This window comes from Bufo bufo, chromosome 4, assembly GCF_905171765.1.
Source record: "Bufo bufo chromosome 4, aBufBuf1.1, whole genome shotgun sequence".
In the NCBI taxonomy this organism is placed as follows: Eukaryota; Metazoa; Chordata; class Amphibia; order Anura; family Bufonidae; genus Bufo; species Bufo bufo.
In genome coordinates this window covers 105,712,643-105,736,410 of record NC_053392.1, presented here as the reverse complement: position 1 = coordinate 105,736,410, position 23,768 = coordinate 105,712,643, and the positions used below count along the sequence as shown (strand labels likewise).

The window sequence follows — 23,768 nt, the reverse complement described above, 5'->3', positions numbered from 1 at the left end:
CCTCCCCCTGTGCTGCTGCTGCCGCAGCCGCCAATTAGAGGAGAGAGGACAAGAGAAGGGGCGGGGCTGTGGCCACCGCTTCACCAATGAAGATAAGTCTTTCATTAATTCATATACAGGAGGCGGGAGCTGGCTGCAGAATCACATAGCCGGCTCCCGACCTCGATGAGCTGTAGCTGCGATCTGCTGTAGTTAACCCCTCAGGTACCGCGGATCGCAGCTACCGCTCATAGAGGTCGGGAGCCGGCTATGTGATTCTGCAGCCAGCTCCTGCCTTCTGTATATGAATTATCGAGAGATGGTGCGCCCCCAGTATTAATCATTGGTGGCGCAGTGCGCCCCCCCCCCCCCCATTATTAATCATTGGTGGCAGTGGCCACAGGATCCCCTCTCCCCTGCTCCTCCGATCTGTGTAATCCTGGGGCTCCGATCGGTTACCATGGCAGCCAGGCCGCTATTGAAGCCCTGGCTGCCATGTTCAGCTCCATGCTGCTGTGTGCACAAAGCACAGAGCAGCAGGGACAGTGTGAGATCCTATTCACCCTGATAGAGATCTATCAGGGTGAATAGGACAAGGGTTCTATTCCCTAAGGGGGCTAAAAGTTAGCACAAAAAAATTAAAAATAAAAAAAACACAAAAATATTAAGTATAAATGAAAAAGAAAGATTTACAAAAAAAAATAAAAATACACGTTAACAATAAACATTAATTTTCAGCAGATTTGTGTAGGAATTTTTTTTTTTTTCAAAAAGGAAAATTCCCAGAATATCGGTATACATTATCGGCTATCGGCCTGAAAGTTCACAAATTATCGGTATCGGCCCTAAAAAATCAATATCTGTCGATCCCTACTCTTCTCCAACCCCAGGCTGCAATAATTATGATGCTGGTTTTGGCTAACCGTTTACTTTTAGTTTATGAATGGCACATCTCTGAAATCAATGTCTGTCACTTCTTTATGCTGACCTCACCGAGAGGTCAACCAACCAGCGGCATACATGTACGGCACTAACCAGGCGCCAGCTTGCGAGTGCCGCGGTTGCCATAGCTGTCGGGTGCCTGCTGTTTCATACAGCAGACACCTGCAGCTAATGTCCTTAAAACGCAACCACGGCATCTGTGCGCATTAAAACCCGGAAGCGTGTTTGTGCGGCAGCCACTGTCATCCTGTGAAAGGCTGCTGCACATTAGTCCCCCGCCTTTCCCTAAAATGAACATAAAAGAACATAAAGAATACAGATCATCGGCATCATCATGTGAAAAAACTCCCATGCTATTAAAATATTTATCCCATACGGAAAACGGCAAAGCGGAAAAATAAAAATAAAAAATGGCAGATTCGCCTTTTTTAAAAAGAATTTTTCTCGCCCAGTTTCCTTGGGGGACACAGAAGACCTTGGGTATAGCTCATCTCCATAGGAGGCGTGACACTAAGTGAAGACTGTTAAGCCCCTCCTCCACAGCTATACCCTCAGCCTGGAGAGAGAGACTGACAGTTTTTGCTTAGTGTCCAAGGAGGCAAGACACTCCCTGCTCTGCAGGGCTGGTTTCTCCTTGTTTAAATTTTAGATTTTTACTTTTTCTTTTCTTTTTGTTCCAGATCATCAGGGATAACAGAGACGCACTAGACCTCTCTGTTTCTCCCGGAGTTGAGCTGCGCCAGTGCCGGTCACCCGCACTGCTGCCTCCCCCACAGAAGGCAAGGTGGATCAGGGCAGCCCAGCTCCCCTACATCCCGCCAGCGCAAGGGTCGTCCGCACGCCAAGTCCCTCTTCCAGCGTCCTGCCACTATGGTGCCAGTAGCTGAAGGGGCGACCCTGCTGTAATGGACCGAGGGTGAAGACGGCTGTGGCAAGAGAGAGGCTTCTCCAGCCCTACGTCCCCCCCCCCCCACCCTGGTCTCCTGCGTGCCTGACCCCCATACTGGGCCTCTAGTCCCCCGGCAATCTCCTTCTGCCCCCCCCCCTGCCTGGCTCCCATAGACATGCAGCCAGTGGCTGTCTTCACAGCCAGCTACAGAAGCGGCAACATAGTTTATTTCTCTATCAGCACAGGCACCCGGTACATCTCCTACCGGAGTGTTGCTCCAGGCCTGAGGCTCCTGACGGCTTTGGAGTAAGGCCTCGCCTCCGGCCGACATTGGTATTCCGGTGCGGCCGGGCGCCGCAAAAATCTTAGCCCAGGCTCCGCGGCCTGCTAGGCCGCCATTCCGCGTCCCTGACTTTTCCGGCCGGCGGGGTGGGCTCCCGCGGCCGGCAAGCCGCCATTCCGAGCCCCTGACTCTTCCGGCCGGCAGGGTGGGCTCCCGGGGCCAGCAAGCCGCCATTCTGGGCCCCTGACTCTTCCGGCCGGCGGGGTGGGCTCCCGCGGCCGGCAAGCCGCCATTCTGGGCCCCTGACTCTTCCGGCCGGCGGGGTGGGCTCCCGCGGCCGGCAAGCCGCCATTCTGGGCCCCTGACTCTTCCGGCCGGCGGGGTGGGCTCCCGCGGCCGGCAAGCCGCCATTCTGGGCCCCTGACTCTTCCGGCCGGCGGGGTGGGCTCCCGCGGCCGGCTTTGGGCTTGACTTCTAGGCCCAGCAGGCCCCGGCCGACCGTCGGTGCCGGTCGGTGGGGCTCCGCAAATTTTGGCCCAGGCTTCGCGGCCTGCTGGGCCGCAATTCCGACCGGCCCGCGGGGTGGGCACCCGCGGCCGGTTTGATGCGCCGCTCCGCCTCAGGTCCCGGCGGTACATACCGGGCGCCGCAAAATTTAGACCCCGGCTTCACAGCCTACTAGGCCGCAAAATTCCGGCCTCTGGTGGAGGGGGCGGGAACTTCTCCAGGCGCGAATTCTTCCCGCCGGGAGGTTCCTCCGCCCCCAGGGGATCGCAGCGCCGCCCTCCAGGCCGGATCCATGTTAACCCTTTGGGTACAGGCCGGATCCCAATGGGCCTGTATGGCTGGCCCCCCTTTTTCCTGACTACTGTGCCCCTATATGGTGGCCCCCTTTAGCCTCAGAGAGGCTGTGTTTAAAAAAAATAATAATAATAATAATAAATAAATATATATATATATATATATATATATATATATATATATATATATAATAATAATAATAACAGATTTCTTTTGGACTGCGCAGGACGCTGCAGCTTCATCAGTAGTGCTGCATGTCTGCATGCCCTCTTTCCACAGGCGGCATAGTGTTGCGCTCCCAACCTGCGTCGCTGCTAGGGCATTTCCCCTTTTAGGCGGTTTTCCTGCCCTCTTCCAGGATACGGCGCCGGCCAAGTGCATGCGGCCCTTCCGTAGGCAGCATTCATCATCTCTCCAGTTATGGTGCCTGCCATGTGCATCCCCCCCCCCTCCTAGGCGGGATACTGCACTCTCCCTGGCTGCCGGCTGGCCATGTGCATGACCCCCTTTTAGGCGGAATACTGCACCTTCACCGGATACGGTGCTGACCATGTGCACGACCCCCTTCCATAGGCGGAATGCTGCACTCTCTATGGATTTGCTGCCGGCCATGTGCACGACCCCCTTCTCTAGGCGGAACGCTGCACTCTCACTGGATTCACTGCCGGCCATGTGCGTGACCCCCTTCCATGGGCGGAACGCAGCGCTCTCACTGGATTAGTTGCCGATCATGTGCATGACCCCCCTTTTTAGGCGGAATACTGCACTCTCACCGGATACGGTACTGGCTATGTGCACGACCCCCTTCCATAGGCGGAACGCTGCACTCTCTCTGATGGGCTATGATGTACTTATGTACTATGTTACTATGCTGCACTCTCACTGGTTTCGCTGCCGGCCATAGGCATGACTCAGGCAGCATACATACATCCCTCTGTCTGTGGTTGTTTTCTCGCAGGTACGTTACTGGCCATGTGCATGTACCCCATACATGGCGGGGTGCTTGCACTCTCGCTGGATTCGCTGCCTGCCATGGGCATGCCTTCCTTCCTCAGGTGACATACACACATTCTCACTGACTGTGTTTGTCTCTCACCAGTACGTTGCTGGCCATGTGTATGACTCCCATACATGGCGGGTGCACGCACTCTCCCTGGATGAGATGCTGGCCATGTGCATTACCCCCCCCTTTTTTTCTGGGCGGCATGCTACACTCTCACCGGATACCTTGCTGGCCAGGAGCATGGCCCTCTAACATGGGTGGAACGCTTGCACTCCCATTGGATACGGTGCTGGCCTTGTGCGTGACCACCCCACATTCCATGGGCAGAATTTGGCACGCTCATGAGATTCACGGCTGTCCTTGTATGGCTGTGCTGGACTTGTACATGTCCCCCTTCATTGGCAGAGTAGTTGCACTCTCGCTAAGTCAGTGTTGGGTGTATTATTGCACACTCACTTAATGCTAGGATAACCCTGTGCATGTTCCCCTTTCACTAGGTGGACCTCCTGCGTTCCTGCTGGATTATAGGGTATGTCCTGCTTCTCTGAAGTAGGTACGGCCTTAGGCATCACTCCCTTTTGGGACCGGCCTTTGCACTCTTGCCGACTGCAGTTTGCCAGATACAATTTCCCCCATTTCGGGGTGGACTGCTTGCGTTCCATCGCATGCTATACTAGGCTTGTGCATAACTCCCTTGCAGGTTGCACTTTGCAATTACGTACATGCTGTGGCACTCTGTGGCGAGCCCCCTTTTTCGCTGAATTAACCTTTTTGCAATGAGCGGACGTTCTTGTGCGTTGTTTGGGCCGTGTATGCCTTCTCCTCCTGTAGGTGGGTTGGCCTTCTCACTGCTTACGGGCTGCTCGTACGTATGCCTCATCTGCTTCCTGCGGCATACTTTTGTTTTCTTGGGATACGATGCTTGCCGCAAGCCTTGCACTCGTCTCTAAGGAGTTCATTCTGTCCACCTGACCCGGACGGGCTCTACTTGCTCTCTGCTGCACGGAGCTGGGTGGTACTCATTCATTTAGTTGGCCCTTCATCCCAGGGAGTGTTCGTGGTTCCTAGATGCGTGCCCATTCGTCCTTCCGCGGTATTGCTTCTCTGCGCTAGTGGTCACATGGTCGAGAGTGCTGTTGTCTGGAGCGCCCCTCGAATTCTTCGTTGGCTCTGGCAGGACTGCGGTTCCCTTGCCTGCTGCAATTTCCTCCTCTTCGGATGTAGTGTGGTATGAGTCCTTCCTCTTGGCGCCTCTACGCTTCAGTCTGATCTGCTACCAGGTGCGGGCCGCTTTTCTCGGGAAGGTCACCCAAATTCGCTTGGGTGCTCTTTTACCCAGGTCGGAGGACCTCCACCTTGGGTTCTTCAGGGTATTCGCCTTCTGCGAGGCGGTGAACCGGGCATCTCACAGTGTAGCAGGGTTCTGCTTTTGAGCTGTCCTATGGCTTCCCTGTTGCCCACTCCTCCGTTCGGTTGGAGGGGGTTATGCTGGCCTCTGTCTCGACTACCTTATCTCGCCGGCTCTGTTTGGCTCCCGCTCGGTACAGATCACTCCGATGTGGCTTCTGTCCCGCCAGACTTCAGAGGTTGTTCCTTCACTATCCTCCCCTCTGGGGAGAGCATGGTTGTTCATGTGGATGGTTCCGGTGTTCCTTTTGGCCTCGTACTGTCTCCCTTGTTCACACTGGCTGTATTAGCTGTGCCTATTTACCGAGTCTACCGCGTTCTGTCCTCCTGCTGAGTGCATATTGCGTGGTCCATTCTAAGACAATGGTCCTGCTGTAGACTTACCTTCTCGGTAACTTGGGGGGGTCCAGATTGTCCTTTGATCTCCCACACCGGGACTGTAGAACATGGCTACATCAGCATGGACTTTAGCCTGTCTTGTCCTGGCATCTGGCAGATACTGGGCGGACCCTTTGGTTCCGTTCCGTCTGTCCTTCTGCTCCCCCACTCGGGTGGATACGGGACAACGTTGCTCGGGGGCCGACGGGACCAGTTTTGTCGACTTCTGCCCGTGTTACTGGTCTGTGCCTGATCACATTGGGTTTTCGCCCGCTTGCCAGGCGACTCCAGCGGGTTCGCTACTGTCCGCTCCTGGCTGTATTTCGTCCAGGATCTGTCGTAAGACTTATGTTTTTTTTGTCTGGGGTTCTGTGGGAAGCTGTGTATTCCCCACTCTGACTTTTTCTCTCCCCATGGTTCTGTCTTTTTTCCAGTCCGGCCTGGACCTGGGACTGGGATTCCTTTACTTGAGGTGTCAAGTGTCAGCGCTGTTCTTCCTCTTCCAGCGTTCCCCGGCCCTCTGGGCCTGTCAAGACCTTCTTACTCGAAATGGCTCTTTGGTTCCTCTGTACTGTCCTTCGGTACCGCCCTGGGAACTACATACTGAGCTCTCGGCGCTCCAATCTTTTCCTTGGAGCCGTTACAGAAGTTCTCTCTACCCCGCCTGTCCTGTACGGTTGTGTTTCCGTATCAGTCGTGTCTCTGACTGGTGCCTGAATGGCCCCTTTTTGTTCTGAGCCTTCTGTCTTTTCCCAGGACAGGGCTGTTTCTACATCCCGTTCCTTCCTTCTGAAGGTGGTGTTGCCTTTCGCTTCAACACTTCACCGATTTGGACGTTGTTTGGGCCTTGCCGGTTTTACTTGGAGATCTCCGACTCTTGTCGACGTTCGGTCTCTTGGGTTTCCTGGAGGTCCGCGCTTAGAGTTGACGGACTCCAGGGTGGTTTTCCTCCGCTTTATCAGATTGGCTATTACTGAGGTTACCGCACCGAGGGCAGGATTCTGCCTTTGCTGTCACCGTTCATTTCACCAGAGCGGTCGGTGCCTCCTGGGCCGGAGGCTTTGGGCTTCGGCCATGCATTTGAGCAAGGCGGCCACAGGTCTTCCTTGCACGCTTTACAGAGTTCTACAGGGTGCATACTCTGGCTTCGGCGTATGCTGCCTTGGTCCGCCTGGGTCTACAGGCGGCGGTTCCTTGATGCCTTCGGGTGCTTCGCCTTGGAGCTGTGGTCCCTCCCCTTTTGGACTGCTTTTGAACGTCCCAAGGTCTTCTGTGTCCCCCAAGGAAACTGGGCGAGAAAACGAGATTTTTGTATAACTTACCAGTAAAATCTCTTTCTCGCTCTTTCCTTGGGGGACACAGCACCCACCCATTCATTGTTTTTCTCTACACGGTTTCCGAGTTTGTGTTACCCGTTGGGTAGTTGGCTTGTTGGTTCCTTGTTGGACTTTGCCTTTTCTCACTGCTTGGACACGCAACTGGCAGTCTCTCTCTCCAGGCTGAGGGTATAGCTGTGGAGGAGGGGCTTAACAGTCTTCACTTAGTGTCACGCCTCCTATGGAGATGAGCTATACCCAAGGTCTTCTGTGTCCCCCAAGGAAAGAGCGAGAAAGAGATTTTACTGGTAAGTTATACAAAAATCTCGTTTTTGTTGTTGCTTCTCCCACAAAAACAATGTAAATAAAGTCGTACACACCCCAGAATAGTATCAATGAAAATTATAGATCGCCCCACAAAAAATGAGCCCCCACACAGCTCCGTACACATAACTACAAAAAAAGTTATAGGGGCCAGAATATGGCAATGAAAAATGATTTTTTTTTATTCCCCCCCCCTTAGTATAAAAATGCAAGAAAAACTATACATATGTGGAATGGCTGTAATCGCACTGATTGGAGAATGAAAGTAACTGGTCAGTTTTACCATAGGGTACACTAAAAACAAAGCCCATAAAACTGAATTTATTTTTCGAATTTCATCCTATTTGGAATTTTTTTTACAGCTCCCTCACTATAGCGTATGCAAAATTAAATGGTGGAATTATTTTCCACCTGACATGTCTGTACAGTAAACGCTTGTATAACAACACTTCTCTAGCAACTTTTCTTAGTACTCTACCTTGTACCATTCCTCTGTTTTTCCTCCTAGAAATGTATTAATAAATTAACAACTTGGTATTGCCAGTTGGGTGTGTTCCCACACACTGATACTGTCCAATTAGTTTGGTCAGTGTCAGGCTGTTTAGGGGTACATCCCTTTAATATGATAGCACCCAGCGTTCAATTTATTGGTAAATTCCTGTTGGAACACAGGAGCTGCATAACAAAGTGCTCTGAGAAAAGATGGTCCAGTATTGTTATTTTATGGAGTTTATTTCAAGTTTTCTGAAACAGACGTGACATCAGGTCTTTAAAGCTGTGTACGCCTTTGGTATCATTTTTTTTTATTATTGATTTCTACTCCTTTTGAGCTAAAAATCATTTTTTCAATAGATGTTTATTAAAAATATTGAGCTTTTTTTCTGTACAGCTTTGAGTTTAGCTAGTAGCTGATTCAGAATTTTTTCTCTGCTCCGTCAGGCAGGGAGCTGATGGGCTCCTGATCTTTGACCTTCTAAACACTGATTATAGCTCAATTCGTATCTTAATTATAAGAATGTGGCCTGAATAAGTGTTTATGACCTCTTAGTAATTTAGAGATGAGGTTTATTAGACGACTGTAACAAAGTGAAAGTGCCAATGTGAAAGGCCCTTGTGACAGAACAGCTCAATATTTTTAATTAAAAAAAAACGGAAAATGTGATTTTTACACCAAAATGATTAAAATGCAGTCGTAAAAAATTGCCCCCAAAGGTATACATAGCCATTAAACTCCAGTGAGCTAATGTACAGAACTCCTTTAAATTTGCTTTGACATCTATGTAAGTAGTAATTCAAGATTGCTATTAATATTGATTCCCCAAACCACATGCATTTTCTTCCATAGTCTGTAGTGGATGACTGGATCGAATCTTACAAGCAGGACCGAGACATTGCACTTCTGGACTTGATAAACTTCTTCATCCAGTGTTCAGGCTGCAAAGGTAGGATTGGTGTTACTGTTAAGAAGTGGTACAAGATGTCGGATGACCTTAAATGCTATGGTAACTAGTGTAGACAAACCAGTATGGCTGGTCATATACTGATGACCTATCCTCATGGACTGCATCCCTATTTTGTGGAACCGTAGTTTGTGCAAAACCTGATACGGTCGTGTACAGGAGGCCTAAAAGTGCTTTTGTTGGACATGGAATAAGCTCCAGATGACACAAAGATATGGTTATAATGCTTTTACAATGTTCTGACAGCCATTGCTGGTAGTTATATTAGTGAAAATTATATGACAGACTCCCTTTAGAGAAGTTATTTTTGTCACTATCTTTGTATAGTAGCTATTTTTTAGGACTGGGTCACCAAATCAGTCTCGACAGTCCTGTGTTAAAGGGTCCTCTTCACCCTTATCAGTGTTTGCATCAGTTCACACAGAGATTATAATTTGATGTTGACTTCCAATGTTTTCCCTCTTGTGTTTAAAGCGATTTAAGGGCTGCATATTAAAGGGGTCCTCTGGATAGGTAATCAGTATCTGATCGGTCTGACACCTGGGACCTCCGCCGATCAGAAGGTCCTGTGAGCTCAGCTGCCTTGTCGCAGCTTTTCGTAGGCCATGTGAGGACACGTTCAAGTGCCACGTGGCCTAGGAGCAGCTCAGGCAGCTCAGCCCCATAGAACAGGGCTGAGCGCGATACCAAACACAGCCACTATACAATGTATAGGATAGGTCACCAGTATTAAAATCTCTGAAAACCCTTTTAAAGCTACTGGTCCGCACTATTAGTAGCCAGAGCGCCACATAAAAATGTTTTGTATACTTCAGAGGAGCAATTGGATATTGCTAACACCACTGACAGCAGCTCCTTATTCTGCATTATTACTATGTCCTCACCGCTGTTGTATTACATCGTGGAGGGCCCCCAATAGCTACTAGTTCCAGTATATTTATCCCACCACTCTGTTACCAATGTTAGCATTTTTTTTAATTTGTTTTAGTCAAGCAGGCACCAGAATACAGGGCTAGAGGAGATGTCTAGCCCTGTCAGTGAAGGGGGGGGGGGGGGGGGGGGGGTGTTACAAGAGTAGTGCTCCAAGGGCTCAGTCCGGCCCCTTGTTGCACAAACCAGCTCATTTATATATTACTTAAAACACATATCCCGACAACGTTTCTACCTATAGATATACCAAAGGTCAGCGTGATCAGCCCTACCAGGCAGTGTGCCTGGTTTAATAGGGTTGAGATACCCTTTCATGCTTTTGTTCAGTTATTACTGAAAGTTCAATCTGTCTATAGCAAATGTAAGGACTAACATCTGAAACATTTTGTATTTGCAGGTACTGTAAGAATTGAAATGTTCCGAAATATGCAGAATGCTGAAATTATTCGGAAAATGACTGAAGAGTTTGATGAGGTAAGAACTAAGCCGTTTAGACTGACCATGTGTTCAGTTTTTGTAAAACGGGCAGAGAATCCAAGGCACATTTACTTCAGGTTGACTTGAATTTTTAGACTTTCTCCCTGTTGCTGCCTAATTTATTAGTACAAAAAAAACGTTGCGACCAGATGTTACTTGCTGGCCAGTTGGAAATCGTGCAACGTCTGTTTTAATACAGTTTCTATGTGAAATCATAGCACGCTCTGGGTGTTTTTCCCATTGAGTTTTCTATAGGAAAAGAAACATTTGTGTAACTAAAAAAAAAAAAAAAAGCCAGAATTTCCTGACATTTTTAAAAGAAATTTGTGCCAACTGTTACATGTGCACTTGGCAGCTGAAGGCATCTGTGTTGGTCCCATGTTCATATGTGCCCGCATTGCTGAGAAAAGTGATGTTGTTGTAATTACAAATAAGCCTCCAGGAGCAACAGGGGCGTTACCATTACACCTAGAGGCTCCGCTCTCTCTGCAACTGCTGCAGCTATGTGTCTATGCAAACAGCTGCATATTGAGCTAGCTGGTGACAGATTCCCTTTAAACTAATACTTGTTTTAAAGCCTATGAACACCTTCAGGGGCAATTTAGTTTATAATTGCATTTTACAAATTTTGGGCTAAAAATCATTTTTTCAATTGGTCTTTAGTTTTTGTTACAAAGGGTTAAGTTTAAGCCTAGCTGTGAGAATCTCATTTGTACATTGAGCCTTCATGTGACAGCTATGTATAGTGACAGCTCATAAACACTTTTTGAAGCCTTTTTCTTCTGAGTTTGATAAGAATTGAGCTGTCGGGCATTAGAGTCATCTGAGGTCCGTGACTGGACACTGTGTAAACAGACCACCTGTTACAAGAGGATCTCAACACTGTACAGGGAAAGGGGCTGCCAATTTTTAATTGCTAAAGAGCAATTGAAAAATATGTTTGGCCATTTCGAAATGAGTGCAATGCTATAATTAAAAAAAAGAAATTGCCCCCAATGGCAATTAAATGTTGCCATCCATTACTGGTTAAACACTAGAATTGTAGTATTTGATCAGCTATGGTAAAGTAATTCATATGAATGATGTTTATAGTCATGCTCGTGCTTACTAAAATTGCCACATCCTCTTGATCTACACTTGCACGGGCAGATCACCTGTAACAAGCCACGATATTGCAAGGCGATCAGCACATGTATACTTACATAAAAATAATTAGTGTTGAGAGAAGCGAGCTTCGGGCGCTTCACCCAAAGTTGTTTCTTCAAAACTTCTGATTTAATACTGTATGTAGATCCGTCTCCGTACAGTATTAGAATGTACGGGCTCCGATGAGACAAAGTTAGTTATTCATGATGTCACGTGTGACTTCATGAATAACTAACTTCGGCTCATTGGAGCATATTTTAATACTTTACGGAGACGGATCTCCGTACAGTATTAGTCAGAAGTTTTGAACTAAGCAACTTCAGATGAAGCGTCCAAAGCTCGCTTCGCTCAACACTAAAAAATAACTGGGGCCTTTTTCGTACCTGTGATTGTTTATTCATTTCATTGTGATTGTTAATTAACACCCCTCTCATATGTTTCCATTGCAAGCGACGGGCTGATACCTGTTTTTACATGGAGATTTTTAGGACGGCATAAAAGATTCTATCAATGACAAACAAGTGAATTATCATTTGTTCCCTGAGCATGTTACCACTGGACAGTGATTGTGAAGCATCTTCATATGAATGTTCAGGAGATTATATCCTTGTGTAGGAAAACATTTCTCAAATAATTCATCTATGCCGAACACTATAGCGCCCCCATATGGAGCTTTATGACAGCTACGTGAATGCAGCCTGAAGCTTATTTCTAGTTTATAGCTGAGCTTTTGGACAATATAGAATTTCAGAGACTTGGTCTAATGTTTGGTTTCCTTTAGGATAGCGGTGACTACCCCCTAACAATGCCTGGCCCTCATTGGAAGAAGTTTCGCTACAACTTCTGTGAGTTCATTGGCGTCTTGATCCGGCAGTGTCAGTACAGCATCATATATGACGAGTATATGATGGACACTGTGATTTCACTACTGACTGGTCTGTCAGACTCCCAGGTCCGAGCATTCAGGCATACAAGCACTCTGGCAGGTAAAGCATATCTTATTCTGGTATGTCTGGCTTTTTGTTCTCCATTTTAGATCAGGATTAATTCAGTCTACCCAGTGGTTTCCTTTTGCATTTGGTTTAATTGTAGGTTTTCTGTTACTATGTATTAGGCCTCATGCACACAGTCGGATCCGTTTTACATTCCACAAACCTCGGATCTGCAGAATATGGAGACCAGCTGTGTAGACGCTGCAATATTCTCACTCCCTTTACTAGAACTTCTTATTCCCTTCCTATGTTATATAATTTGCAGAATGGCCACAAGGATACAGACAGCACACACCTGACACCGGTGTGCTGTCTGCATTTTTGAGGACCCATAGAAATGAATGGGTCCATGTGGAATCCGCACAAAATGCAGATCAGACGCCAACTAAAAATAGTCTTGTGCATGATGCTTTAGGGTACTTTCACACTAGCGTTATTCTTTTCCGGCATTGAGTTCCGTTCCAGGGGCTCAATATCGGAAAAGAACTGATCAGTTTTATCCTAATGCATTCTGAATGGAGAGAAATCCGTTCAGGATGTCTTCAGTTCAGTCTTTTTGACTTTTTAGGACTGAGATAATACCACAACATGCTGCGGTATTATCTCCGTCCAAAATTCCAGAACCCATGCCATTTTTTCCCATTGACATGGATTAATGCCGGATCCGGCCCCGAGTGTTTTCGCAAAACGGATACATTGCGGTCTGCCACATGCTCTCATGCGGCATCTGTTTTTCCGGATGACTACTGAGACGGATCCGGCATTTTCAATGCAGTTGTCAGACGGATCAGGATCCTGATCCGTCTGACAAATGCCATCAGTTTTCATACGTTTTGACGGATCCGGCAGGCATTCCGGCCACAGAAACTGGCTGCCAGAATCCTCTGCCGCAAGTGTGAAAGTACCCTTATCGAACTGGCAGAAACACCCCCCCCGGAAACCTACAAACTGCTCTCCTTCTGGTTTATTGGATCACTGTGCACATTTGATGTATTTTTTTCTAAGCACATATCAATATTAAATTTGAAGGAAATGTCTTCTCAGAAACTGACCCTTTTTGTTTTAAATCATGTTTTTATTTAAAACCTATTTTTTAAAGAATGGTGATTATTAACTTCCCATGGCAATATCTGTATTAAAAAAAAAAAATGCAAGACTCCTTTTTTACCCTGATCACTTAAGGCTTGTTTCATATTTCCGCCATACATCTCCAGCAGGGGAGCAGCCTGACAGATGTCTGGATCTGGCACTGCCGGATGCTAACTAACATCCGCCGTCCCCATTCACTATAATGGGGACCGACAGAAATCCGTCTGCAACCCGGCAAACATGTCAAGAAGCAGCCGGATGAAAACCGCTGCGTACGGTGGTATTTGTCCAGCCGTTACTTGGCTATTTGCCGGATTGTGCTTGTCCCCATTATAGTGAATAGGGGCCGGGCGGTGATGCGTTTGCTTCTGGCATGCTGTTCCCTGCCGGATCTCTTAAATGCAAATGTGAAACAGGCCTAAGCCTAATAATAGGCACCACTTCTTAGTCTGTACAGATCCCTTTACTGCAGTTATTGGTTTATTCAGGCAGGATCAGTATGACAGACTATCCACTTTATATAGATAAACATAGGATAGATTTAGTAAACACAGGCATCCCTTCAAACTGCGGCCCTCCAGCTGTTGCAAAACTACAACTCCCCAGCATGCCCGAACAGCCTACGGATATCAGCCTACAGCAGGGCATTGTGGGAGTTGTAGTTTTACAACAAGCTGGAGGGCCGCAGTTTGAGGATGCCTGGTATAACAGTTTATCTGCTCCCACCTGACCATTGTGTCTATGACCCATTGTGGCTGCTGTAAAGTAGATCTCTGAATGCTGGTAGCAGCTCAGGCATGATGGCTGCCCCCATGTGTATCACTATCTATCTTCTTTTAACTGGTAGAATAAAATGGGGTGACTCATTGGGGGAGATATATGAAGCCTGGTGGATCCATTGGCCAGTCTTGATCTCCCTGCTCTGGCGTGAGATGCTCCTGATTTGTTAGGAGGCAGAAGTATCCTAATCGGGCACATCTCTTCCCTGCTGTGTGCCAGAAACTGAAGTCTATGCCAGCTACAGGCCGGCGTAGACTTCAGCTATAACTTCTGCCATTTTCTGGCAAAAGTTATAGCAAATGCAGCGGTGGCCCGAAGCCACTCAGAAAGTCGCTAAATATTTGTCACAGATGCCGTGCGCCATAATGTACAACTTTTTTTCTGCCACATTTCTGGCGTATAGTGCTTGATAAATGTCCCTGATTAACTTTACAAAAGCAACCTTTCCACTAGGGTATTATCACATGCAATAAATGTGGTGCAGAAATCTCATTCGTCTGCGTTTAGTTTGCAGAGATCCACGTACAGGCTGCAGAACCAAATACCATAGTAATTACAAAAGCCGAACATGCGACAAATCTGAGAACACCTAGTTGTCAGTTATCCAGCCACACTGCCCTGTCATTTTTACTGGAGAGTTTATCCTTACCTTCCATGTGCAGGTCGGCTTCCGCCAGAGTGGAGCGTTCTGTAGTATTTATTGCATTTTGATCTGTATTGCAATCTCTACTGCCACCTTGTTTTAGTGTTTCTTTCTTTTGTAGTCTTTGTATCTGGGGCAGATGACACGTGTGAATATCTTTAGGCTGCTGCCCCATGCTGGTAAATGGAAGAACTCTAATTAGAGGCCATCCCTTCACTTGATTCCCTCCTTTGCCAGTGCTGCTGTCTGCAGTTTGACATTTGCACCCATTTACATTGACATTTTTCCACAGGTGTCTCTAGCCTTGGCTCTAGGTAGAAAGTATGCACTATTCCAGCACCCGCAGTTTCTTGCTTTCATTGTATAAAAACTATTCAGAGGAGTTTTAGTGTACTGTCGCACATCGCTTCCGGTTTTTGCAACAACATACCTGCCTTTTCTTCCAACGAAGGGAGAGCACACAGCAGAATGAATCACATTATTGAAATTCTATTTTACAATTAATAGAATTCCGTTTTGCTGTTATGGTTTCCCCTTTGCTGGAAGAAAATGCACCTTTAGGGTACTTTCACACCAGCGTTTTTCGTCCTAGGGGCTCAATGCCCGGAAAAGAAACTGATCAGTTTCATCCCCATGCATTCTGAATGGAGAACAATCAGGATGTCTTCAGTTCAGTCTTTTTGACTTTTCAGGACAGAGATAATACCGCAGCATGCTACGGTTTTATCTACGCCAATTTTTTTTCCCGCCATTGACATGCATTAATGCCGAATCCAGCCCAGAGTGTTCCTGAAAAACAGATCAGTTTTTGCGGTCTGCGCATGCTCAGACCGCAAAAAATGTGGGAAAAAAAAAACAAATGCCGGATCTGTTTTTCCAGATGACACCAGAGAAATGGATCCGGCATTTCAATGCATTAGTCATACGGATCAGGATCTGGATCAGTCTAACAAATGCCATCAGTTTGTGTCCAGATTGCTGGATCCGGCAGGCAGTTTCGGCAACGCAACTGCCTGCCGGAATCCTCTGCCGCAAGTGTGAAAGTACCCTTAAATGCAGCTATGTTGTTGCAAAAACCATGTCTTTTTTTTTTTTTTTTGCACACAGCCACAATGGGTGATGGCGCCCTTAGGCCTCATGCACACAGCTATGTTTTCATTCCGCATCTGATTAGCATTTTTTTGCAGATCAGATGAGGATCCATTCATTTCAATGAAGCCGCAAAATATGCCTACAGCGCACTGCTGTTCGCATCCATTTGTACATACCCTCGGCCCACAAAAAATTAGAACATCCTATTCTTGCACATTGTATTCTATGAGAATTTAAATTTCTCATACACACGATGCAGATTTTTTTCAGTGCAGATTTCGACCTATGGTGTGGATTTTAAAATCCACCGCATGTCAAATTATTTTCTTTTTCCTGACCGGATTTTCTCCGTTCACTTCAATGGGGATAGTAAAAATCTGCATGCCCAAAATTAGCATGCAAATCCGTGTGTAAATTCCCACCAATTTATGTGGATTGACCCCACAGATTTCCCTGCAAACATTTGCGCATTTCAGTGTGCATTGTCCGCACATAAATCCTGAACGTGTGCATTTACCCTTACAGGTGAACTTAATGTGACCTTCTCTAAACTATTGAATGCACCTGTCCAACCGTTCAATGTTTCAGTACTTTTTGCACAACTTGCTGTTCCCTAACAAGGAGCTTAATGGCAAAATTCACAACAACATTTTGCCTGAGCTGTTTTTAACAGCATTTACAAAGCAAAACAAAAATAGCTTTACGGCAGCCCCATGGTCAGGAGGAGACCTCAGTGACTTCTATGGAGAGTTTTCTAGGCAGCTGTGACCTGTGCAGAAGTCATTATACAAGGAAGGAAGAGATGAGCTCTGACCATCACCTATTGTGAAGGGTGGATCCGGTCTTATCGGTCATTCTAATCCTTCTTGTAATGATATCACCTCTGTGTATAGATAAGCAGGTAACTGCAGTAAAGTGATCTGTACAGATTAAGAAGTGGCACCTATTATTATTTTTAGTGGCCCGTGGGAAAACTGCAGGATTTTATGTTTTTTGTTTAAATTTAGATAGTGACATGGAAAAGTAAAAATAACATCAAAAGTTCTTAAAAAATGTGCTAAAAAATAAAAAAAAGGTGGTTTAAACAATAAGTCATTTTCTGATGACACATTCCCTTTAAATCTCCTTTACTTTGCTGCTATTACACTGCATATTTTCAGCATGAAATCTGCACTGAAAACCTGCACGCAGTCTGCACCGTGTGTGGTCGCACTGACTCTCCAGTGATGGTTCCACAGTTGTCGGGTTTATTTCAGTTTTTTTATTATTTTCTTTGCTGCAGTCATCTGAGCCGTATCCGTCTTCTACAGTGTTTTCATGACACATTTGCTTTTGTGTATTTTGTCATTTTCTGATTAACATTGTTAAATAAAAGATGTTTCATATTTGTGTCTGCAGCAATGAAGCTGATGACGGCCCTGGTGAACGTGGCGCTCAACCTCAGTATTCACCAGGACAACACCCAGCGACAGTACGAAGCAGAGAGAGCAAGATGATTGGTAAAAGAGCCACGAGAGGCTCGACTGCTGCTACAGAAACGGAAGGAGGTAAACCCTGCCGTCATCATTTAATGAAGCACCCCTTCCCATACATCTGTTTTCAGGGTGTGCATTGTGTTATCAAAAAATGTATATTTCCTGCTTTTGATTTACAGCTTCAGGAAAATCAGGACGAAATAGAAAACATGATGAACTCCATATTCAAAGGCATCTTTGTTCATAGATACAGGTAATTTCTTGACAGACTACATACCTTTCACTTTAGCTTGATACACCTAGAAGAGCAGACCATGCCTCATACTACAAGGGCAAGTCATTTCGTGAGAAATCCCCCCAGCTAGTTTGGTCTTAACCCTTTCACTTTCAAGCACTTGCTCATCTAATCACCCCCTGCACATAACAGAACACTAACTCCAGTCTGCAGACATCTGGATTGCAGAGGTTTTTGGTCTGATCAGTTCTGGTGAATGTGATGACGCGTGCATGTAGACATTAATGACATATAGGAACTCTACACCCCATGAACTTTTATTTTTAGGACAGGCTTTGCTTTGAGTGACAATCTGTGCCCCATGAAAGGGGATACTAGGTATCGCCTATCAGAAAATATGTGGGTACGGAGATAATATAGGAATTTTTAGTTTTATTATTTAGGTTTTGTTTGTAGGTCAATGCTCATCTTCTATGTATTTTTTACTTGAAGGGATGCCATTGCTGAGATCCGAGCAATCTGCATTGAAGAAATAGGGGTTTGGATGAAAATGTACAGTGATGCTTTCCTGAATGACAGCTATCTCAAGTATGTTGGCTGGACGCTACATGACCGGGTGAGTTTTATCCATCACCAGGAAAGTGGATAGTAGCGTTCTCAGGGATCTCAAGTCTCCGGACGTTCAGGGAGTCTCCGCTATAGATAGCGGCTCCCTGACACCCACATGTGAAACAATACATCCCGGAAAGGTTACTGATAGCAGAGCAGAGAGATAAGAGAAGTGACAGGACAGAGTTTAGATTACAGGTTGAATTAACCCTTTAGGGTCAAATTGGCTTCTCAAGGAGATATACACTGACCTAAAGAATTATTAGGAACACCTGTTCTATTTCTCATTAATGCAATTATCTAGTCAACCAATCACATGGCAGTTGTTTCAATGCATTTAGGGGTGTGGTCCTGGTCAAGACAATCTACTGAACTCCAAACTGAATGTCAGAATGGGAAAGAAAGGTGATTTAAGCAATTTTGAGCGTGGCATGGTTGTTGGTGCCAGACGGGCCGGTCTGAGTATTTCACAATCTGCTTAGTTACTGGGATTTTCACGCACAACCATTTCTAGGGTTTACAAAGAATGGTGTGAAAAGGGAAAAACATCCAGTATGCGGCAGTCCTGTGGGCAAAAATGCCTTGTGGATGCTAGAGGTCAGAGGAGAATGGGCCGACTGATTCAAGCTGATAGAAGAGCAACGTTGACTGAAATAACCACTCGTTACAACCGAGGTATGCAGAAAAAGCATTTGTGAAGCCACAAAACGCTCAACCTTGAGGCGGATGGGCTACAACAGCAGAAGACCCCACCGGGTACCACTCATCTCCACTACAAATAGGAAAAAGAGGCTACAATTTGCACGAGCTCACCAAAATTGGACTGTTGAAGACTGGAAAAATGTTGCCTGGTCTGATGAGTCTAGATTTCTGTTGAGACATTCAAATGGTAGAGTCCGAATTTGGCGTAAACAGAATGAGAACATGTACCCATCCTCTGATGGCTACTTCCAGCAGGATAATGCACCATGTCACAAAGTTCGAATCATTTCAAATTGGTTTCTTGAACATGACAATGAGTTCACTGTACTAAAATGGCCCCCACAGTCACCAGATCTCAACCCAATAGAGCATCTTTGGGATGTGGTGGAACGGGAGCTTCGTGCCCTGGATGTGCATCCCTCAAATCTCCATCAACTGCAAGATGCTATCCTATCAATATGGGCCAACATTTCTAAAGAATGCTATCAGCACCTTGTTGAATCAATGCCACGTAGAATTAAGGCAGTTCTGAAGGCAAAAGGGGGTCCAACACCGTATTAGTATAGTGTTCCTAATAATTCTTTAGGTGAGTGTATATGTTAAAGGCATCCCTTCTTCTGTCTCATTCAGTAGCTATATAACTATTGAGAGAGATGTATTTTTTTTTAAATACATTTACACATTTAACCCTCCATTTTAATTATATTATTTACCCCAGTGTTAAATTCACTCCCCCTGGATGCTTGTTTTTTTCCTACAGTGCGGTAGATAATTACACACAGGGTTCTAAAGAATAAACTTCATTTGAATGAACTGATTCAAATGAACCGATTCATGTGAAAGATCCGAACTTCCCATCTCTAGTTTACTCGCAGTAAACCTTTCCGCCAACCTGTAGCAGTGTCCCCTTCTCGGCGCGTGCGCACAGTGTAAGAAGAAGCCGATGCCAGCAGTCCGCAACGGCGCATCAGGTTGAGCCTGGGCGCACGCGCGGGATCTCAAAGCGGGAGGAGGGGGAGGGAGGGAGAGGCGGCACTGAGGAGTAGAAGGCGGCGCTGGGCACGAACGGCGATGCGTGCGGCCAGGCACCATGCATCCACAGACCTCCCCTGCTTGGGCACCTTAATTCAATGATTGACAGGTTAGTAAAACCTGTTTTTCCGCAGAATAAAGCCACAAATAGCTTTTATAAGGCCACCATCAGAATGCTACCCTGGACATGAGCATATGTTTAGCTCACAGGGCTTATAGGTGGTGACAGAATCCCTTTAATCATATACATAAATATGATAATTTGGGGCAGGGTAATGAGCCCAGTCCTCCACACCATAGAGCAAAGTGTGCAGATACTGCATATGTCTGGAAAATGTAATAAAAAGTTTGTGAAAGAAAAAAAAAAGAAAACCTCCCTGAAATGAGTTTTTGCAGGTTGGGATGTCTGCGTTCTGTAGCTTGAGAAACTGTCCTGCTACCTGTTTAGTGTCATAACCAAGTCCTGAGCAGACTTTGTGCGTAGTCATTCAAGTTTGTGATAACATTGGCGAAGTACTGTCTATACCAGGGGTCAGCAACCTTCAGCTATCCAGCCATGCTCCATTCATTTCTATCAGAGTTCGTATGCATGCTGGGAGTTGTAATTCCAAAACAGCTGGAGTGCCGGAGACCTACCCCTGGACTTCTCTCGTTAGTTCATACTGATTTTTTTTATCTGTCTTTGTGCTTTATTTAGCAAGGAGAAGTGAGGCTGAAGTGCCTGAAAGCTCTCCAGAGCCTCTACACCAACAGGGAACTATTTCCCAAGCTGGAACTCTTCACCAACAGGTTCAAGGTACGGTGTCCCGTATCTTCTTCACTTCATACCTTGCCTTTGGCGGATGATTAAAGAGGTTCTCACATCTGACTTCAAACTACATTTTTTGCAACCTACCCTTCGCTGAACATTTTTCTGAAAATGTGCTCCTAGTGCACTTGCTAAACTTATGGTACAGTGATGTAACTATGACACAATTATGCACTTAGACATTTTATCAGCCTGAACGTAGATAATTTGCGCTGTAACTATTGAGCTCTGCTCATGTATTTCTTTTGTTACTAGTTGATGTAAACACTTGAGCATGCACACAGTAGAATGACATAGAAGTGCATTATTGTGCCTGTCACTGTTCCAATCAATGGGTTTTCAGATTTGATCCACGTTATGGACTCCATCGCCCTCTATTGGACTTTGTTGGGATTGCAGACTTTAGAGATTACTAGATCTGTTTCTTTCATCTTTTCAGTTTTGGGACGTCTGGTGGGTCTCTCACACTTTTGTTAGTCTACTTTCACACTGGCGTTTTGGCTTTCCGTTTGTGAAATCTGTTCAGGGCTCTCACAAGCGGTCCAAAATGGATCAGTTTGCATTCTAATGCATTCCAAATGGAAAAGGATCCGCTCAGAATGCATCAGTTTGCCTCCGTTCCGCCTCCATTCCACTTTGGAGACTTACGCCGAAACGTTGCTTGCAGCGTTTTAATGTCCGTCTGATGAAACTGAGCCAAACGGATCCGTCCTGGCACACAATGTAAGTCAATGGGGACGGATCCGTTTTCACTGACACATCCTTGGACAATAGAAAACGGAATCCGTCCTCCATTGACTTTCAGTGATGTTCAAGACGGATCTGTCTTGGCTATGTTACAGATAATACAAACGGATCCGTTCTGAACGGATGCAGACTGTTGTATTATCTGAACAGATCCGTCCATGACGGATCCGCACAAAATGCGAGTGTGAAAGTAGCCTTACTCACGTATAGGTTCGAATTGTGGGTTTGACATTAAAATTGCAAATGTTGTGCTACCAGTCGACCTGAGAATAGTGAATGTAGTCAGACAGAAATCTGAAATATTTGGTTATCGTCTGATTGTCATGCTATTTGCTATCGTTAGGTGCAATTTAATAGTACAACAGTGTGACCTTGTCACAAGATTACTGTCTGGCTGTGGCCCAAGCTTTAAGCACTAATCAACCTGTTTTTGGTATGGTTTTGGCAGGTGACCTTAACTGCCGACTGTTGTGACATTTGGTCTCATTAGGTACAATGTTAATTTTTTATAATTTTTTTAGGACCGTATCGTTTCCATGACCTTGGACAAAGAATATGATGTAGCAGTTGAAGCAATCAGACTAGTCACCCTGATCCTCCAGTAAGTTTTATACCGTTTCCCTTTTAGTATTTTTTGTACTGTACAATCTTTTTATACAGAAAATGTCCTATTCTTGGGCCTAGTTCACACTTCACTTGGTCAGTGATTGAGGCAGAACAGATGCATATCTTTTTATTATATCTTCTCTGTGGAGGCTCCACTCATAATCACTGATGGCAATCATTGTTTGATCAGTGAAGGGTCACAACCAAGGGGCTTCTTCCATTCTGGCGGGCTTCGCCGGGTAATGTATTCATTTTGGTGCTTAGTCATTTGAAGAACACGGAGTAGATTCTTGTAGATTGTAAGCCTCTCAGGCAGTTTGTCGGTTATATTATGTAGGTAACCACTTGGAATTGAGCTTTAAAATAAATATTACCTCAGGTAGCTGCATTGAAAAAATGTGTGGGACCATAAGCTATTCTCTGAGGGATAAAGTGGTATACGTTTTCTTTTTTAATGGCTGTCATTAGTGTATAGTACTGATCTCCTGTGTTGCTTCATATTACAGCGGCAGTGAAGAGGCCCTCTCCAATGAAGACTGTGAGAATGTGTACCACCTGGTGTATTCAGCACATCGGCCTGTGGCTGTAGCAGCTGGAGAATTCCTGCACAAGAAGTTAGTAGATATACACTATTGTGTGTATGACGCTTATGGAATACATCTTGGTTTGAAGACAATAATAGAATGGTTCAAGCAGACAATCGGATTATGACTTTTAAACAGTTTTTCCTTCTGAGGACTGAGGTGATACTGAATCTAATCTCTGTACCACTAAATGTTCTTAACGTGGATCTGTCAGCTTAACACTTTTGCAACATATGATCTACATGTCTATCATATTGCCGTGTGTATAAAGCTGACTTGAAGCCTAAGCATTCCATACACAGCAAGTGCAAGCTGTCTTATACGCCTTTCACCTGCATTGAGGTCTGCAGCACTGGTATGGACAGCCCCTGTAATGCCAGAAATCTAACTTTTATAATATGCTAATTAGCCTCTAGGAGAGGGGGGATGGGGGGGCTGTTGTTCCAGGCTCCGTTCTCCCACCTCGCATCTGTCTGCCAGCCCTGTGCTCTGGTGAAAACTCACGCCGTTCAGTTTTCGGCGCAGGTGTGGTGAGGGAAAGACTATCGCCAGCTGCCAGTTTCCTCACCGCGCTTGCGCCGAATACTGAACGGTACGAGATTTCACCAGAGCCCAGGGCTGGCAGACAGATGCGAGCGCTGCCTGGCCCTGTCAATCAGGACTTGGAGGGAGGCGACAAAGGTGGGAGAACGGAGCCTCTAGGAGCAGGAACAACGTCATCGTCCCCGCTCCTAGAGGCTAATTTAGCATATTATAAAAGTTAGATTTCTGGCGTAACGGAGGCATAGATAAAAGTAGGAATAGGCTAGTTAGGTTTAGCTTACATTAGCACATCGCTAATGTCAGCTAGCTTAATAGGGTTAAGTCTGGTGACAGAAACCCTTTAAATGATATAACCAAAGAAAACCTCCTACTGATCACATAAAATTATAAACAAAAAATAAACACCATTGGTATTTTCTGCATCCATAAAAGTCTGAACTATTAAATATCTATTGCTGGAAACCTAAACAAAAACAAAAAAAAAACGGGATCTCAG

The 23,768-nt window shown here is 45.8% G+C and overlaps 1 protein-coding gene and 1 long non-coding RNA gene across 2 annotated transcripts in view; one reads left to right on the top strand and one right to left on the bottom strand.

The window, feature by feature from the left end:
* LOC120997527 overlaps positions 1-23,768 on the bottom strand; it is a 1,081,373-nt gene that overhangs the window by 56,521 nt on the left and 1,001,084 nt on the right. The gene's annotated exons all lie outside the window — the stretch shown is intronic.
* Positions 1-23,768, top strand: part of STAG1 (stromal antigen 1) — a 172,036-nt gene that overhangs the window by 106,828 nt on the left and 41,440 nt on the right. Inside the window, 9 exon segments of the mRNA XM_040427600.1 lie at positions 8,668-8,764; positions 10,110-10,186; positions 12,117-12,321; positions 17,330-17,478; positions 17,586-17,659; positions 18,134-18,257; positions 20,682-20,780; positions 22,061-22,140; positions 22,652-22,759. Of these exon segments, the coding sequence (XP_040283534.1) occupies positions 8,668-8,764; positions 10,110-10,186; positions 12,117-12,321; positions 17,330-17,478; positions 17,586-17,659; positions 18,134-18,257; positions 20,682-20,780; positions 22,061-22,140; positions 22,652-22,759 (1,013 nt within the window).